The sequence below is a fragment of the Ursus americanus genome, chromosome 1 (genome assembly GCF_024610735.1).
Source record: "Ursus americanus isolate L20-20 chromosome 1, mUrsAme1.1.p, whole genome shotgun sequence".
NCBI lineage: Eukaryota > Metazoa > Chordata > Mammalia > Carnivora > Ursidae > Ursus > Ursus americanus.
Window position 1 is genome coordinate 98,888,834 of NC_142127.1, and position 19,628 is coordinate 98,908,461.

Below are 19,628 nucleotides of genomic sequence, written 5' to 3' on the forward strand. Positions count from 1 at the left end.
GAAGGAGAATGCAACAAGCACAGAACAAGGAGAGAAGAGAGACACTGCCTCTGCTAGGTGCCCCGTTGCAATCTTGCTTTCTGTCCCTCAGCCTGATTCCACAAGTGGAGAGACAAAACTAAAAGTTGAGGTTTTATCTCCAGCTACATAACTTCAAAGCAATAATATGATAGGAGGAAAATCATTGCACAATGGGGAGTTGTGGTCAACAAACTTGGAGGTTCAGACACCTCCACACAAAGATTTTAATGTAGGGTTTTGAAGAATGACATTATCTTTGTACTCCTAATCTACCATGGAAGAAAGACCTAGAAGGGTAATGAGTTCATGGGGGAAACCCTCCCATACATTTTAGATTATAAAAGAAAGATCTCAAGACGGATGAGGTCAAAACAGTGCACAGTTGTAGAGAAAGATGGAATGAAAAAAATAATGCTTCTTTCCAGGTCCAAGAATTCCCAGAGATATACATATGAATTTTTCCCATCCGCAACTTCCTGTGACCTGTGGAGAGGCAACGGGGACTTTACATAAGGAGAAAATGAAACAAGGTGGGTTTCATGATCTTCTATGCTTTTCAACTGGAAAATACCCATGTGAATAATATATTATTCAGGGGGTAGGCGCCTGTGTTGAGAGTCTCCCAAGACCATTCCTAGGTTTGGTGATTCACTAGGAGGACTCGTAGGGCTCAGCAGATAGTGAACTCATGGTGATGATTCATTAGATTGAAAGGATACAAAGCAAAATCAAGGAAGGAAAAGACACACAGGACAAATTCCAAAGGAAACCAGGTGCCAGTGTCCAAGAGTCTCTCCCCGCAGAGTCACACAGGACACACTCAATTCTCTAGCAGTGAGTTGAGCAACATGTGTGAAATGCCGTCACCCAGAGAGGCTGCCTCCAGCCTTGGGAGTACAGGTTTTTATCAGGGGTTAGTCACGTAGGTGTCCTCTGCCTAGCACACGCCAAAATTCCAGACTCCCAGAAGGCAAGCAGGTGTTTGGCGTAGACCATTTACATTGTTTATATAAACAGCTTAGGACAGTGAGACACTCTTTTAAGTTCTGGGAATGGTGGAACCCCTCCCCAAATCTAAGTTCCCCAATGCCAGCCAAGAGCCAACCTTGCAAGCAGACCTTTCTAAAGATAGCAGCCTCCCATCTGACCCATTAGCTCTTTTCTGCACAGCATCCCAGATAGGCTAGAGGAAAGACGGCACTTCCACACTTAAAAATTAATAAACATAATAGGACATCTCTCCTTTCCCCATAGAAAATGTTCACAGGATGCCTGTCCAGCACCCAATGCGAGACCAAGTACTTCAATATTAGAGTGGAATATGTACACATTTGGGAAATCTGGTGACAACTTTCACAGCCCCATTCCCCTTAACATCTGTACAGCCTTGTGCTAACGACGAGGAGCACAGGATTTAGAATCAGAGGACCTGGAGTCAAGTTCCACTGATACCACGAGTGTCTGTTCCATCTGGGCCACATGCCTAGTCTCTCTCATCCTGAACTTCCTCCCGTACAAAATGGGAATAATAATAAAACTTAACCTTGACACGTTATTATGAGGGGGAATAATGAGATGACAGATATGAAATACTTTGCAAATCATAATTGTTAAAGGACAGTACAAATGTCCATCTGTCATAATCGATACCCCCTTCCCCAAATACAGTTCTTTATTTTTTTTATTTTTTTGATAATAATATTTTTTTATTATGTTATGTTAGTCACCATGCAGTACATCCCTGGTTTTTGATGTAAAGTTCCATGATTCATCAGTTGCGTATAACACAGTTCTTTAGGCACCAAAAAGTATCAATGTTTGCCCTGTGACCATATTGCAGATGTGTAATTTAACTTTTCCCACTTGATGACATTTCCAAAATCACTTTTACCATTAAGTAGCTATGAGTCCAAAATATGAGAAATAATTTTTTTGAAAGAAAGAGGGAGAGGGAGAGAGAGGGGGAAGGGGCAGAGGGAGAGGGAGAGGGAGAGAGAATCCCAAGCAGACTCCATGCCCAGTGCGGATCCAATGTGGGGCTCTATCTCACGACCCTGAGATCCTGACCTGAGCCAAAATCAAGAGTCAGATGCTCAACTGACTGAGCCATTCAGGTGCCCCCAAAATATGAGAAATAATTGATTGCCATTAGCTGGATGACCAACGTTGTACAAGAGGAGGCAGATGTGGCTGTGATGACGCTGCCACGTGGCCACCTGTGTGGCCTCGTCTGCCCCCTCTGAAACTCAGCCTGGCTCTCAGAGAAGGGGAGGAAAAGAATCCTGCTCATTCATCTTCAGAGCATTCAACTTTTTCTCTTTTGAATATAGTGAAATACTTTTTAAAAATAAATGTTGGTGCTGATTATTGTCCTCATTGCACAGAGATCAAAGACCTGTGTGCACAGGACAGGAAGTGCCCTCCTGCCCTTGCCTTCTGGGCTGCTCATGGGTTCTCTTGCTGTAGATTCTGAGCCCAGGACAGGTGGCCCAGGTCCATGCTGGAGGCCACATTCTGGGGGAGGGGAGGGGGGTGCTCCCTGGCAACTCTTTGTTTTGGTCTCACAGGAACCTCAGAGAAGTGTATAGAGGCTATGAATGGAAAGTGGCTCACCCTCAGGGAATTCGAAGTTGAAGGAAACCGCTCACGATCCAAGAACTGGAAGATGAGCGTGAGATGTGGCGGATTCCCCCTAAAAGATCTGATTAAGGTATCCCAATGACAAACGGCTTAAATTCACCAGCTCCAAGCATTAGCAGAATATCCCAGTGTCCAGAAAACTGTCCTGATGCCCTTGCCCAGGTCACAATACATGTGTCACTTACTAACATCTGGGCTGCTTTATATTACAGCTTAATCCTCTAAATGCATGAGCTCTTATCCTTTTGAACGTAGGACAGTAAATTGTGGCCCTGATGGGTCCATGAATAATCGCCACTGTGTAATGTGGTCACAAGGAAGTAATTTAAATGGGTGGTGGGGGTCTTAGACTTTGGAGGCTAGAGGAAGGAGTCTGGACCCTTCCTTTAATCACGGAGGGATCATGGGAGGGTTTTGAGTTAGGGACTGACTCACACAGGTGAAACACTGCTTTAGAAGTATTAATCTGATCAGTGAATGCAAGATGGGTTGGAGGGTGGAGTGCTGGCAGCCATGAAGGCCTCACATGACCTCCACAGCCTCTGTGCCTGATCCAGTCCTCCCAGCCTGCAAGGCCCAGCTCAGACAGCACACTTTCCCTACACTTGTTTCCTGTGGCTGCTCTAACCAGTCTCTACAACTTGGCTTAAAACCATACAAATCCATTATCTAAACAGTTCTGGAGGCTAGAAGTCTGAAATCAGTTTCACTGGGTTCAAGTCAAGGTGTCGGCAGGGCTGGTTCTTTCTGGAGCCTTCCAGGGAGAATTTGTTCCTTGCCTTTTTCAGCTTCTGGAAGCTGCCTGCGTTCCTTGGCTTGAGGCCGTTCCTCGCATCACTCCAATGTTGTGTTCTGTCATTACATCTCCTACTCCTCACTCTGACCCTCCTGCCTCCCTGGCAAAAGGATGCTGGTCATTACGTTGGCCCCACACAGATAATCAGAATGATCTCCCCATTGCAAGATCCTTAATTTAATTACAACTGCAAAGTCCTTTTTACCACTTAAGTTAACATATTCAGAGGTCTGGGGTTTGGGATCTGACCATCTTGGGGGGCCATTATTCAGCCTACCATACTCACCCATCTCTGGATCCCAAAATACTCTAGGAGAGCACAGTTTACATTTCATCATCCTTACTCATCCTACTTGTCTCCCCAAAGTCCTAGACACATTTGTGTGCCCAGGGCCACTGATGGGGCCTGCCCCCTGCCCATCACTCCGCAGGTGTGTGCCAGTGGAGCGGCTGTGGCAGGCGAGGTATAGAGACACAAGCTAGAGGTTTCTGGGGGGTGGAAAGAAAGCAGTGGGTATAGAAGATATTGTGAAGGAAAACCTGGCAAGGCTATGAGGAAAGCAAGAGAGGATGCAGTTTTTAAAGCTTAACTTAAATCTGAGTCTGGGTAAGAGAGAGGAGTGTGTTACAGATTTGGAGAGGGACATTATTTTCCATGAAGACACCTTGAATTTGCTTTGACGGGAGGACGTATCTGGAGGGCAGCTGGAAATACCAAGCTCACAGAGTAGAAACAGGGAGCCATCATAGCACTACTCTCATTTCTCTTTCAGAATAAGAGTCTACCAGACCCGCCCAGAAGAAGAAGAAGAAGAAGGGTAATTATCACATGACTTTCAGTCTATGTCTCACTCCCTTAGGATGGATAATAGCCATGTGTCACCTGGCAAAGCAAACAAGCCAAATCACATTCTCTCCCTTTCTTTTGTATCTTTCCTCTCCTTCACATGCACACACACGTTCACACGGACTCCTTCTTTAAGGGAACGTTCCTTTCCTTTATGGAGATACCACCTTAGAGAATAGAGAGATTGGAAGGATGATGTGACAGGGGTGAGACATTGCCGACCCGGAAGATCTTCTGCTTTGTGGAGAGGCCACTCCAGGGACATGGCTTTGAAGTTGGGTGTCTGCATGAAAGCATCAGGCCTCAGCAGAGGGGCTTTGCAAACCGCAGTTCCATCTATGGAGATGAATTCTCTCTCCTTCAAAGTCACATGTGAAGTTCATGGACCAGTGGTTTCCATGGTGCATGGATTCCAAGAAAGGAGGTAGGATAGCTGGTGTCTTCCCTGGCCTCTCCAAGAGCCGGTATGAGAAAGAACCTGTGTGGTGCACAAAGGAGAAGGAAGAGCTTCCATTTTCTTAACTTCCAATAGAGGTGACCTTGGTCCATCTCTGCTGCAACAAAAAGTCATAGTGTTCCCAAAGCTGATTTCTGGGGCTACCTGCCCCATTGACTTTATGCTAGCAGCTCAGTCACAAGGGCCTGTATCCCCTGGGTTTTCTGGAGAAAGATACGTAATTTGCTCTGTTCCTTAAGAGCAAACATCTCTACCCAGTGCTAGGAAGTCAAGGGTAACTCAGTCTGGGTTAATCAACTGAATTGGCCATCTCCCATCCCTTCATCACAGATGCCATCTCTCAGTTCCCTCTGGGCTTACAACGCTTAAGATGTGACCACCTCCATTCTCAGAGCATCTCTCCAGAGGGTCCTTTCCTTCCCTCGCCTCTAGGCTTCTGTCCTACACCATCAAATGACAGGTGGTACTATTGGCAGTTTCCCAGCTCATAAGATTCCTGCTAAACCCGATGGTGACAGCTGAGGTGTTCCAAGATAGTAAGACAATCATTTATTGGCTGCTAAGAATCCTCATCTCCTGAGTGACAGCTGTGTTCATTTGTCTGCGCACTTCCATATCCATTCAACAAACACCTATGGAGCAAACACTAAGCACTAAGCATATGCGTGGCCAGTGGCAGTGCACAGGAGGCCAAAGCAATGGACCCAAGGGACTGTTTCAACTTCACTGTCTAACGTGGGACAATAACTATAGGGGAGGGGTAGGGGGTTCTAGGCCGCTCTGAGAGGCAGGCGGTGACGTGGCTGCCTCCCAGGTCGTTGTGCTTTGGATCACACTGAATGGCTTAACTGCGGCCTCACTTTCTTGGGCTGGAGGTAGTAGCTGAGTCAGCCATTGCTCCAGACTGAAGGAGGCCAAGTCATTCCATAGAATCCAAGGTCAATGCATGATTTTGGGATTCAGGAGGAAGTAGAGAGGTGCTTAGCTTCAGGAAGAAGAAGGATGGAACTGGGGACCTTAGACCCATTTTATTTTCAGGGCTAGGCCCTGGGTGAGCTGCAAAAGGCAGTGGGTTCTCTGGGACACTGGCACGGTCCAGGACTCTGGGGGCTGCGGTCGCTGGGGGCCGTGGGTATCCAGTCCTTGGCCTGATTCCCTCATTGCAGCTCCAACTCCATCCGTGGAATCCAGGACCAGGCTCCCTGCGTGGCCTCACAAAGGCCTGCCTTGAGTCGGACAGTCAGAGACTGGAGCTTGCATTGGGCCAAACTGTCAGTGACATACAATTTCATGCTTTTTCATTCTCCAGTTAGATATACAGACCCATAAATGCAGATATCAAGCAAAGGGAGGGCTGTGGTATGAATCCTTTACGTAAACAAGTCTGCTCAAATACGTGGTTAATGAAAATCATATTCAATATTGTCACTCAATCTTTCTCTCTTTTCAGCAGACAATACCAGAGCCTAGCAGCAATGACTTTTTTGATCCTAATGACCATTGTGTAAGTACTAACTCCCCCACTTGTGACCCCAGAATAATCCAAGCCTTGTCCCTCCACACATGACCTGTGTCGTTGCTTCGTTTCCCTGACGTGTGCTCACACTCAGTAGGAGCGTGTCACTGTGTGTGACGAGCAGAGGACAGCAGACGTATCACCCACACCAGGGAGATGATGTCTCTGCATGAAAGCTTCCTTTCCGTTTGCTCAGGGAAACCTTCCTGTTTCCTTACTTCCCCTCGAGAGTGAGTCTGGGAGGCAGAGCGCTAGACCAGTGGGGTCTCTAGAGCCAGGACTTAAAGTGGGAATAGCCGAGGCTGGCCTGCACATGATGGGTAAGGAGCAAATAAATCTGAGAGAATAGCAGCATTTTACAGAAGGTAATAAGGAAGGAAAGGAAGATCACAAACACCCGCTTCCAGATAGAGGCAGAACTACGGGGATTTGGAGCGTCCGCCAGAAGGAGCAGGCTGGGCCAATCTGGCAAGTCCGGGGGTGGACGGGGTGGACCCTGTCACCGGTCCTGCAGAGAAACGTACATAGGGAAGAGGGTGCCGTAGAGAAATATCCGCAGGGTCCTTGATGGAGCCCCTGGAGCCCACCTCACGGGAGCCGTCAGGGGCTGAGCTGGCTAAGACGGAAACTATCAACACGTAGCAGATCACAGGCATTTGTGCTCAAACTGCTTGGCTAGCGCTTGACTATGTGTAGACCCTTCTGATGCCGCAAGCCCTGCGTGCTACGGTTGCCTGCACTGAAGTCTGCCAACGTCACAGACGCCCCCCCCCCAAGCTAAATCACACTTTGATTTCATCGCAACAATACGGGTGTTTTAGTCTAAATCACCCTTTCGCACAACTCCAGGGGGGGCTCTCACTATAAAATGATGTGCGGCTGTACTGATACAGGATGCTTATGGAGAGGGGATAGAAAAGGATTGCCATGCCCTCTGGTCCTCTAGCAGACGCATCGCCCAGCACGGTCTAGATGCAGCCACATGACTTCGATTCCTCTGCTGGAGGTGGGACTAGCGGAATAGCTCTCATCTCTGGGGTCTGCGCAACTTTGTTGATAACTGGAACGGACATAGGGTTATTTCTCACAGCTCGCAACCAAGCCCTCTGTGAAGATAAAAAGGCAACTCCTCTAACAAGAATGTCCTCACTCCTTTTCCTAACCTTTCTGTGACAGATTTCGTAGGCTGATAATGACTCTACTCACAGCTCCCAGGCTTTGCCGGGAGAAGTCCTGCTAGAGCTTGGGCTCCCGGCCTTGGCGGCACATGGCAACCCGCTGGAGGTGCCACCCACAGAGGTTCTGATGGTAGCGTTCTGGGGTGCTGCCCGGGGGTCAAGATTTTCCAAAGCTCCTCTGGCCATTTTTTGGGTTTTTTTTTTTTTTAAGATGTTATTTATTTGACAGAGAGAGAGAGAGCCAGCGAGAGAGGGAACACAAGCAGGGGGAGCGGGAGAGGAAGAAGCAGGCTCATAGCGGAGGAGCCTGATGTGGGGCTCGATTCCAGAACGCCGGGATCACGCCCTGAGCCGAAGGCAGACACTTAACAACGGAGCCACCCAGGCGCCCCTCCTCTGGCCGTTTTGATGCACAGCCAAAGTTGTGGGCCCTGGTGGGATGGTGCTGTTCAGTCTGTAGTGTCCATCCAAATCTCCCGGGCTTCTGACTCAGTGAGTGAGGGATGGAGCCTGAGAATTTACACTTCCAACAAGATTCGTGGATGCTGTTCCTGCTCTTCCAGAAACCACTACCTTAGAAGCCGGAGGCCTCCACTAACGACTGCACCTTCAAACCATCTGGGGAATGTTTAAAACATACCGCCTCTGTCCTCCCCACCTCGGGGAAGCAAACAACCCAAATCACGTGCAATTAATTGAATCTCTGAGGATGGGGCCTTGGGCATCCGAATTTTTTAAAGCTCCCCAGGATCTACTGCAACAGGTAGAGAACCACTGCCAAGCAAAAGGACAAATTTCTTGCTAAAAAGATTAAAGAGATATACGTCGAGTCTGTGGGCTTCCTAGACGATGGACCGTCCTACACGGGATTGGCATGTTTATTCATTCTTTGTCAGGGCCTGTGTACAGTGCACTTTATAGAATGATGGTCCAGAAACCTCCACCCAGCAATGGTCAGCATCCACGAGTGTCATCTGTTATGGCAAAAAAGAAAAATGTTTACATGGCCCACACCAGGCCCATGTGGGGATGTATCCAGGGATGTCCCTTCCAGGCCATTCCTTAAGTTTTACCTTTCAATAAAGGGAGCACATGGGCAAGATACAAGAGCCTAGAATTTCCTCGTATGTGTAACTTTTGTGTCTCTTCTTCTTATATTGAATTTATCGATAAAAAGTATTTACAAATTGAGATATGTCCCAATTCACATCAGCTCATTGGGCGCAGGGATGATATTCTGACTGTTATGATTTAGAACCTAAAAAGCAGGCTGCCGTGCTCTGACTAATAAGACAGTGTTGTAAGTAGGACATCAGCATCCTTGTGGCTGCAGACTTCCCAGAAGCACTGAGAAGGAGATGGGATATTTGAAAAATGGGATCAGCAGGACCAGTGATGAATTGGCTATCTGGAAAAAAAAAAAAAAAGCAGAGGGTTAGAAAAAAATCCAAGAGAGTAGAATATCATGGAACAAAACATAAAGAGTGTTTCTGGAAGGAAGAAGTGGAAGGGTACTCCCTGTCACCTCCGCACTTCCTCAACACCACCAAGAGTCCCAACCACCCATCGCTGGGTTGGCCAGCCCCCGAATGTGTGCATTATTTCGTACCTAGATTGTTACAAGAGGATGGAAATCCTTCTTCCAACCCATGGTATAAACAGGATATTTTCATCTAGGTGTCGAGCTGCCACCCATTGGACGAAATGTTTCCCCACCACATGGTCTTCCTCAATTAGCTCTCTTGCTGCTCGGGTGGTCCCAGGAGAGGAACCAGGCGCTCATCCTTCTGGGCATTTCTGCAGCACAGACACACAACCTTCTTCCATAGAAATCGTAGTATGTAGGGATTCACATATTGCCACATAGATCAGCGCACACACACACACACCAGGGAAAAATGTGATTTCTTTTACCCATCAATGGGCTTATTCCTTGACCAAGTCTTATTTTAGTCTATTAATTCTATTGCTTTTAACATGTGTTTGCTACTCCATGATACTTAGATACAAACACTATCACAAATGTTTAACTTCACTAAAGGAAATTAAATCTGGCTTAAGATCCCACATATTGCGATTGGCAAGAAATCCAACATCAACCGATTTTGTGGGCCCCTCCACTTTCCTTATCTACAAAAACACCAGGCCTTCCATGTGCTCAGAAAATGAGAGTATGGCCTGGGCCTTCAGTCGTGATGGTCACTGTTACCACAGTCCCTGGCCGTTTGAGGATGGCACCTCCACACCTTACATGCCGAGCTCCATCATGAGACATCTTCTCCCAAGCTCCTAGAGCCAAAGATCTCTGTCCTCCCTGGCATCCACCTGGGCATCCGTGTCCCTATCTTTCCAACCCAGAGGTCCTGTCACAGGGCCAGGGGCCCTCCAGGCACAGATCTATAGTGCAGGAACTCCTCCCCAGGCCCTCCAAATCATGGGGATCTTATGGCCAAGAACATAGGAAGAGGTGATATGTCAGAAGTGTAATCTCTTATATTAAATCTTGGTAAATCACTCTTCAATGAGTCAATGTAGATGATACAATGTAGACAACTAGATAAGACACAGCATTATATTCCCAAGCCAAGTTTTGCCAGCAAAATAATAAATTTCTCAGATTATCTTTAATTTGTCCTTTTTTTGTGGTTGTTGCTAGCTGTGTCCGAATCTCTGTCCTCATAAAGAAAACTTTAATGCTCTAATAGCCACTTCCTCCCAAACTCCGCTGTAGACCAGAATGTCCTCTCCCGAAATCTTCACTCAATGTTATTCCTTAATATTTTGAGGAGAGAAATCTACAAGTGTCACCTGGGTACAAGCAAAGGCCGTGCATTCTAGAGTCCCAATGTGTCGACCTTCTGGGGTCTCACTGATTCCAGCGATGTCTGCATTATCTCCCCTTCTAGCCAGGAAACTCAAATATATGTGAGGTGTGCCGTAGACCTGGAAAGCTGTTCTGCTGTGACTTTTGTCCGAGGTCCTTTCATGAGACATGCCACATCTGCCTTATAGATGCTGAGAGGTTAGTGAGCCCTGGCTTGCCCTTCCTTCCTTCCTCCCACCACGCGCCCTCGGCCTGCAGAGTTTGTCTCTGGTTGTATGTGTCTTGATGCAGAGGGAGCAGAGTCTTAAAGTATCAAGATCCAGGAATGTTCCAAGAGTTGTTTAATGGTGCTAGCAGCAATAGATTAATGGGAAGCAAAAACTCTTCAAGTGTCACCCCCACATCCCCCACTTGGTTCCCAGACCCAGGCACGTTGATGGGGTGTTGACACCATACATTAGGTGCTGGTTTAAAGCATATACCACCTGCTATGGGAACATCAAAAAGTTGACAAATTCGGGACTGTGATGAGCCTTCAGATGGCCATGATGCTACATTTCCTTTTCCTTAAAATGTGTCTCTAGTCGGAGATGATGGTATGAGGGATAACATGGAGATCGATAAGACATTCTGTAAGTGATAGTATAGGCAGAATTGCTGTGGCCAGGGAGGATGGATCATTTCTATCAGGATTATGTCTGTCCCTATGAAGACAGAGCATTGCCCCTTGGTAATGGGAGAGTCTAATATAATCCACCTGCTCCCAGGTAGTTCTCAGGAAATAGTGTCGTCTTAGGGATTCTGCAGAAAGTTCTGCAGTTGGGCAATTCGCAAAGGCAGAAAACACGTCTGCTGTATTGCTGAGGCCATGTGCAGTCCCCATCCTCGCGCCACGGGTACTCGGGAACGGGCCCCTTGAGCAACCACTGGAGTAGCCAAGGAGAGAGGCAAATGACATCTCTAGGAAGGATCACTGTATCCATTTGATTATCGAGAGCCTTCAGCACAGGGAGCCTGGCAGAGAAGAATGGAGAATGAATCTAGGCAGATGTCTGACACTACTCCGTTCATAGATTTCCTTTCCAAAAAAATTTTGCAGCACCAGTTCTAGGCCCAGGTATGGCCATGCCAGAGGAGAGGATGCCTGTAACTCTGTGCTCTGTGCTTCCTCAGCAAAACTGAGAAAAAAGAGCTGGTTTCCTTTTACTATGGTCTGATGGCTCATTGAGGCCCAAGACTCCAGTGCTGACGGTACCAATTTCCAATCCTCAATTTTAACAGGCAGGGCTCACAGTGGCTCAGATGAGAACTCTAAGTTTTGAGATGAATGAAAGACCATCACCCACCATGTCAGCTCACAACAAACTGTCAGTCCTCTACCACTGTTCATGGGAGGGCGTCTGGCAACTGTGCTCAAAGGGGGCTGTAGTGCAGAGCAGTGTCCCAGAGAGAAGTTGGATACAATGTGGAAACACCAGTCATCCCTGAACAGAGGCCTTCAGCAGCTGAGTCACAGAGAACCTACCTTTGCTGACCTTATGCCCAACTTCCCAGGAACCCATGGAGCTGCATCTTCTGCAGGATAGAGGCTCTTCCACAAAGCCAACAAGGTCACCAGGTATCTGAGGTCCTAAGGAGGCGGATGGTGCCTAATGAACAGTTGGTGAGTTGAAATGTGAACCGGAAGTCTCCTCCTTTCTGTTGACTTGAGAGAAGAAGCGAACAGTCTTGCAGGGGCTGGAGGGTGGGTGCCCAAGGGCGAACTGCAGTCCCCTGCGGTGCTTTGATCACATGATCTAACACTAAAATTTATATTCCAAAGACAATTCCCATCCCATGTTTATTTCCTAGGCCACAGGTTTGGGAACCGCGCATTCTGTCCGAGCACATGTATGCTTCATTCTCTCCAAGCTGCTTTTCACTTAAAATCTCCTCTATCTTTTGCAGAAATGTGAATTTGTCCTCTTGAAGCTCTACTGCTTTTCGAAAAGCCTCTTTTCCGCCTTAAGACCACATTATGTAAGTAATGGAAACAGAGCCCAAACTGGCGTTGTCCAATTTGTGATATGGGTCCAGTGGGTGCACTTGTCATCATCGTCATCTTGTTGACGAATGTCTGGGTCGCTTACTCAGTCCTCGGCCGCGGAAGCTGCTACCGCAAAGTACTATGGACAGGGCAGCTCAAAGGGCAGATATTTATTTCTCCCAGCTCTGGAGGCTGGAAGCCTGAGATCGGGGTGCCAGTGTAGTCCTGCAGACTGCCAACTTCTTTTTGTACCTTCACGTGGTGGAAAGAGAGGGAGAGAGCTCTCTGGGGTCGTTTTTATAAGGGCGCTAATCCCACTCATGAGGCTCGTCCTCACAATCTAATCATCTCCCAAAGGCCCGACCTCCTAATACCGTCACACTGCGGGCTAGGATTGCAACATAGGAATTTGGGGAGGACACAAGCACTTGGTCTGTAACAGCAGGTAGACCTGGAAAAGGGCTAACAGCCTGCCCTTTGGCACTTTTGTCAACAGAGTAGTGACGAGTCTCATGGCCCAAAGAAACCCATGTGGTTAAACAAAATCAAGAGAAAGCTGAATATGAAACTGTACCTCCTAGTGGGGGAGTTCGTGCAGGACATGCACCTCATCTTTCAGAACCACAGGGCTTTTTGCAAGGTGAGTGGTTCCCTCTGCATCCCTCGTTCTATCCGTTAAGCCTGCCGTCCATCCTCCTGTGGTCAGCTGAATGTTGCACTTTCCCTCATCTTGTGGCAAGCCTACACAAGCGCGAATTCTGGAGGTATTCTAAAAGCCCTGTGGTCTAAGGTGGGGGAGTAGTAACAAACCAGGTCTCCTTGCAGACATTACCTTAGGACCTCAGAGTTTACTCACTTCTAGATACTCCGTGTTCGTCCACGGAGAGCAGTGGACTGCAGACCTATTTCCTTCCACAAGAAATGGAAAGGCTTTTTTTTTTTTTTTTTTTTCTGGACCTGGGTAGCTCTGTGTATGTGCCTGAAGTCTCCGCATTTGTCCCGAGTTCCTATCCTTACTCAGCCGGACGCCGAGAGAGACTGGAGGCCTAGGCATAGAGGACGCGCATGCGCAGTTTGCTGGTCCTGCCGCGCACCTGCTGTCTGGCCTCCAGGACCTCAGGATTGTGCGGACAGGGGCCTCCCCCTCACCCCTGGACATCTCCCTATCTCCACTGGTTCCCCGTGCTGCGGTCCGGATGCAGAGCAGGGGAGGTTGCTTACAGGCAGAACCCACAGGGCCACAGTGCTAGGAGGGCATCTCTACACGAAGCAGGCTTCCCAGATTGCTCCGCTGCTCCCGGTGCATTTTAAAGGCAACTCGTGTTTGTCTTCTCCAAAGGAAGCTACCAAATCACATTTCTCGAATTTCAAAATCTTGGATTTCTTTACCTTCGAATTTCTTAGTGCTTTATCAAAAGTAAACAAGGTTGATCTGAAGGGCTGAGGGAGAAAGGGGAACGCCACGAATTTGCCTTTAACATTTCTGTACCGTTGTAGTGTTGCGAGTCGTAAGTGCTGTGTTTGAAAATCAAGCAATTAGTATTTTTTAAAAATTAACAATAAATTTCTGATGAAGAATGAGACTATAATCCAATACTATGTTGCATCTTCGTCTTCCAGATAAGGAGAAATGATCAAGCTATCACAAGCCACATGATACTCTTAACTGTATTAACTCTCACTTAACATTTGGGATAGTCCGAAACGAAGCTCTGGATTATATGGAACATGGAGAGCCTAAGCTCAGTTGCTATGGCCGTTCTCACTTTTGTCTTTGCTTTTTCAGGACAACCAGAAATTCACCACGCCTGAACTTCAGCTCAAGGCCATATTTGAGAATACTTTCAGAAACACTTTTGCAATTCAGGAAACAAGCCAGAATAGTTCTCAGTAGGAGCCCATTCTTCCATAAAGTAGCCCTCCCCCGGCCCCCAACAGACCCTTCAGCAGCTCCGTGGTAAGGGGCTGTGGTCCCTCCCACCGACAATTCTGCCTGTTGCTGTACAAACAACTTTTTCAAAATTTTTTGTTGCCATTTTTGTTCATTTATTTTTCTAAATAAAATATAAAATTATCTTGTCAAGCTCTCTTATTGAATAATTTGGAGTGACATTTACAATAGAAAATACTGGGTCTTTCTATAAGGGATCGCACCGCGTGCTTCCATTTATTTTAATCTTTTATTAGGCCCCTTAACTTTTCTCTTCCTTTCCCCTCTCCACACAGGATTTACCCATTTCTTTCTTTTCTTTCCTTTTTTTTTTTAACACTCAGGCAGTTAATATTTTTTCTTGCTATTTGAATGTAAACTATCCCCCCAATGTATTTTATTATCAATTATTGACTCTTATAGAAAGCTATTATATACTGTGGTCACTGATTACCTTACTGAATACTGGATAACATCCTTTTTTTTAATAATAATATTTTTTTATTATATTATGTTGGTCACCATACAGTACATCCCTGGTTTTAGAATAACATCCTTTTTGGCCTCATTCCCAGTGGCATCAGGAAGCTTGTAGTGGATGCAGAAACATAGCCAGTTTTCAGTTCATGGGGTCAACTGATGGACGTATTCCTCCCTTGGGCACTAAAATCTCTGACAATTCTCGGTTCTGTCAGCAAATGGCTCTGCTATTTGCTGGTGACCTTGCACGTCCCCACATATACCACACAGGCGAGACTTCACTGCAGCTGATTTGATCCACGTCTTGGCAGATACCCCTGTGATCTTTCCAGGACACAGAGCATGGGATGCTTGTGAAGCACTGTGACAAGGCCATGTCCCATCTCCACCTTATCTCCCAGAAGTTAAAATGACCCACTCTCTCCTCACATTCCGAGTTCCGATGAGGCGTGAGGCTTTCTGCCTCTTTCTCTAGGGGTCCCTGCGGCTATGGCAGTGCTCCGTTTCAGCATGAACGCGTGCCCTAGCGCATGCCGCATCAAATGCCGTCCGCGTCCCCGCTTGTTCGGTGGCACCCCATGGGACAAAGGACATGGGGAGCCGGCACCTTTGCTCTTCTTGCTTTTGCTGTTTATGTGAGTAATAAACTGATCTAAAAAGGACGCTTATTTCTTTACCAGCCAAATCAGTCAGCCTTGCCTGACAGGTTCCCAGATGCAATATATTCTGGCTAGAGCACCTGACAAGAGGTTCAGAGCATGCACCACACCCTTCAGGGAAATACCTCAACCTCAGCCGTCATTGCCTCCAGCTGCTTCCAAAGGGGAGCCTCCAACACACCGCTTTGCCATTCAACAATAAAATTTTGTTGTCGGGGTGGGTCATTTTGAAGATTAAATTAATTTACATATGTAAAGTGTTAAAAATGTCAGAGACACACGAATGTATCATTGTGGCTACACACAGTAGGGATTCTGTATTCAAAATGTTAATTCAAGCAAAAGGAAGCAATTCTAGTTGTCTACTTAGCTAGTTGATGGATACTCAAACAGAGGCCATAAAAACCAAAACTGATATGGATCCTAGCCCTTCCCAAAGAGACCTTTGTCTATTTTCCAAGGTAATGATGCTCTGGGGGAAAAAAAAAGAAGAAGAAGAAGAAAGAAAGAAAGAGAGAAAGAAGAAAGAAAATTTGCATCACTGACCACGTCAAGTATTTTATTCCTGGAGATCTCTCCTATTATGTTGTCTATTTTTAAACCTTTATCTGCTGATAAAGTTATATTTTTCATTTAGATTTACCTTTTAAATTTGGTCTCCTTTTTGTTTGCTTTGTTGAATGAGGGGGAATCAGTAATGTGGCTTTATTCTTTCACAATTATCTAGAATGGGTTCTTTTTCAACCTACTCTTTTTATTTATGGCAGAAACAGTGTGTTCTCCAAATATCACATATATCCCCCTAACTTTTCCAGCCACTTGCATTAAGCCTGGATAAATGACTAAGACACTGACCAATGGACTATGATCAGAAGTGGCATATGTCATTTGCAAGCTGATTCCCAGAAGGGCAGTGAGAATTCCGTGTAACCTCTCCTGCCACGTTGATTACGGAAGCCTTGTTTTGAGATGACAGAGCCTAGAGGTGGACCCCTCCTGGTACGTGTATTCACTACCACCCCAGGAGGGCTCCCATATCCACTGTGACTTTGAGTAAGCAAGAAGTAGACTTTATTGCCTAAGCCATTAAAACTCGCCCATAAACATAGCCCAGCAGGAACGGGCTAATGCATATTGAAAACAAGAGAGAAACACTTGCAAGAGTGAGTTTTTAGGATGCGCGACTGGGAAGGGTAGATTATTAAGACCGGGTAATGGAGACTCCGTTGATATGGAAGCGCTCTCCTCTGATCAGGGCATAAGGCACTGGCAAGAGCATCTGGGCTGGTCTAGGACTGAAGTGGCTCCTTGAAGCTTGGACAAAAGGATGGCTTTTAGCAAATGAGGTGGAGATGCCCCAAAATCCTTGGCATAGTACCAAAGAAGGGGTCAGAAGGCTCAGAGAGGTAGGAAGGTTCACATGGGTATATCACATGAAGACATGCCTGAAGACACGCTATATGGCTTGTCATCCAGAGGAGCCCAGAGAACATCCCCTTTACAGTAAGAAGAGCATTCTGTGGGAGTGCTGGCATTTTTGACGACCTCACTTTTGCCTATCCTCTGTAAACTGGAGTGGACACTAATCTACACCCAATCTCCCCATACCCCTCCTCCTAGTCATGGTCTGGAAGACCACAGAGATCATTCCTGCAAGCAACAAACAGCTTCTCCTGAGGCACCTGCGTGGTTCAGTTGGTTAAATGTCCAACCCTTGAGCTCAGCTCGGGTCTTGATCTCAGGGTCTCAGGGTTGTGCGTTCAAGCTCCGAGTTGGGCTTTCCTGCTGGGTGTGGAGACTACGAAAGAAAGAAAGAAAGAAAGAAAGAAAGAAAGAAAGAAAGAAAGAAAGAAAGAAAGAAAGAAAGAAAGAAAGAAAGAAAGAAAGAAAGAAAGAAAGAGAGAGAAAGAGAGAAAGAGAGAAAGAGAGAAAGAAAGAAAGAGAAACAACTTCTCTTTTAGCAATTATGAATGTTCAGGTTCTATCTCATATAACAGACAGCCCTCTTTAATGAAAAAGATGGATCTGGAATCTTTGAAATTTATTATCCTACTTTTGAATGATCCAGCAAACAACCAGATTTAATGTTTTGTAGAAATGTTGTTAAAGATTCATTTGCATACCAAGAATTCTGATTAGCACGTACCTCTCTTCCAACATGTATGTCCAGAGTAAAAGTGGTTCCAATATCCATGGGGTCTATAAGGCATGAGGGGAAAACAGTAATTTGTACTTTAAAAAGTGGTAAATCTTAACATTTCACACAATTCACAGTCAGGATTGAGACATGTTGATTATCATTTCTCTCTACCTTTCCAAAGAAAAGAAAGAGCTATGGGACTGAGTTCTAGAAATCAAGGGTGGTAATTCTAGTTGTTCTTTTAATTCACTATTTGGCATTATGGAAAGGAAAGAAGGAGGGGAGAACCTTAAACGTGTGTGCTTTGGTTTCCTCATGTATAAAACAGGCCTATCAACATTTGTTTTGCCTTACATCTCATGATTGTGGTGAAGTTAAAATAAGATTCTTTTTGCAAAATCCTTTGATAAACCACTACATACTCAGTGGCATTGAGGAAGTAGAAATTAGCTCAGTCTGAGATAGCAAAAATCTGCCCTGCCCTTTATGAGGCTGTAATAACAGATATGGAGAAAGCCAGCTGCAAGTTTAATGAGAAACATTCTCCTAAGAGCTTGCCACAGCTGTAAAATATCCTAACGACCCTTCTTCGATTGACTAGTGCATCCTCACTCACTGAGGAACTTCGTTGTCAAAATCCGCACACTATCAGAAACTTGCTGTTTGATATGATCTCAGCAAGTATAAAACATCTCACCCTTGCTTGGAGGGTCCAAGTTATTTTGCTAAAGAGATGAAATCTTGATTTCCAATCCAGGGGCACAGCTTCCAATATGGGATTTCCAAAGACAACATTCCACGTTTTCATAACTTTGTGGTTTTCCAGCAATAGGACCTGGGTCCACTTCACAATCCAGACCTGATCTTTACACAGCTCTGGCTTGGTTTGAACCTCTCAAATCACTGCATCCTATAAATTATACTTCAACTCCACCCTTTCCTGAACTGTATAATGACTCTATGTCTTCGTTTTGTGCAATGTCCATGGTTCTCTGGTGTATGTTCCTCTCCCTTGTTGCAATGAGTCAATAAATCTGTTGGAATACAGGCTTGTTTGTCCCTGGGAATCTTAAATTGATTGAATCAGGACACCTTGCTGGAGGACATCCTTCAAAATCTCAAACTTGACTTTCCCAGTGGTTGTTTGACTCCCTTTGTTTTGTGTGTGTGTGTGTGTGTGTGTGTGTGTGTGTGTGTGTGTGTGTGAGGGTAATTAGACAGCAGGACTTCTGAGCTTTTCAAGAATTTTGACCAGTTTGTTTTTCAGAGTCCATAGTCTCTCATGCTTCATTCCCCCTTCTGATTGCAAACTGAGGGCTTCAGAGGGGAGGGGGGTGGGGGAATGGGATAGGCTGGTGATGGGTAGTAAGGAGGGCACGTGTTGCATGGTGCACTGGGTGTTATATGCAACTAGTGAATCATCGAACTTTACATCAAAAACCAGGGATGTACTGTATGGTGACTAACATAATATAATAAAAATATTATTATGAAAAAAAATAAATAATAAATAAATAAATAAATAAATAAATAAATAAATAAATAAGAATTTTGACCAAATGATAACATTATTACCCAGGAGAAGAGTACTTAGCATTCTGTGCTCCATAAAAGATAAAGAGGTGGAAGAGAATGGGTGGGAAACACCACATAAATTCAAGAATTCAGTATTAAATAGGCATGAATAGCTAATCAAAATGCTCTCATTTTATGAACATATTTCTACATCAAAATATGAGCACATATATTCAATCAACAGTGCTCATACTATTAAATATGAATTTATAATGATTTCTTTTGTCTTTGCACACGTCGTAGGAAAAGAAAATGCAGAGAATGGGATTTTAATATCACTGATTCATTTTCATGTGTTTGGTGCATAGAGTAAAATATATCAGGAAAAAGCAGCTCTGAATTCAGATTCCTAAAATCCTCAAACCCAAGACTTGCTCGCCATATCTGACACAATTTTTGGTGGTGAGCGAGAAGCTTCCTGGTTCTCTTTTCCAACGTTTGTTTTCACTTAGTTGTCACTGATGTTTTCTGAATAAATGAATGAATTTCCTTGTTAATTGCCGCGTGTGTGACCCAGCAACATAGAATTCAAGGAACAG

The 19,628-nt window shown here is 45.5% G+C and overlaps 1 protein-coding gene across 10 annotated transcripts in view; it reads left to right on the plus strand.

Moving 5' to 3' along the window:
* SP100 (SP100 nuclear body protein) overlaps positions 1 to 14,388 on the plus strand; it is an 89,028-nt gene extending 74,640 nt beyond the window's left edge. For 5 of the 10 annotated variants that reach the window (XM_045794151.2, XM_045794144.2, XM_045794147.2 and 2 more), the window contains 9 exons: positions 447 to 551; positions 2,589 to 2,731; positions 4,231 to 4,275; positions 6,212 to 6,265; positions 10,362 to 10,477; positions 11,834 to 11,942; positions 12,227 to 12,298; positions 12,802 to 12,945; positions 14,092 to 14,388. In XM_045794151.2, coding sequence (XP_045650107.2) covers positions 447 to 551; positions 2,589 to 2,731; positions 4,231 to 4,275; positions 6,212 to 6,265; positions 10,362 to 10,477; positions 11,834 to 11,942; positions 12,227 to 12,298; positions 12,802 to 12,945; positions 14,092 to 14,199 — 896 coding nt within the window. In that variant the 3' untranslated portion in view covers positions 14,200 to 14,388. The other 5 variants (XM_045794146.2, XR_006779006.2, XR_006779008.2 and 2 more) reach the window with 5 other exon arrangements.
* The last annotated feature ends 5,240 nt before the right edge of the window (positions 14,389 to 19,628 follow it).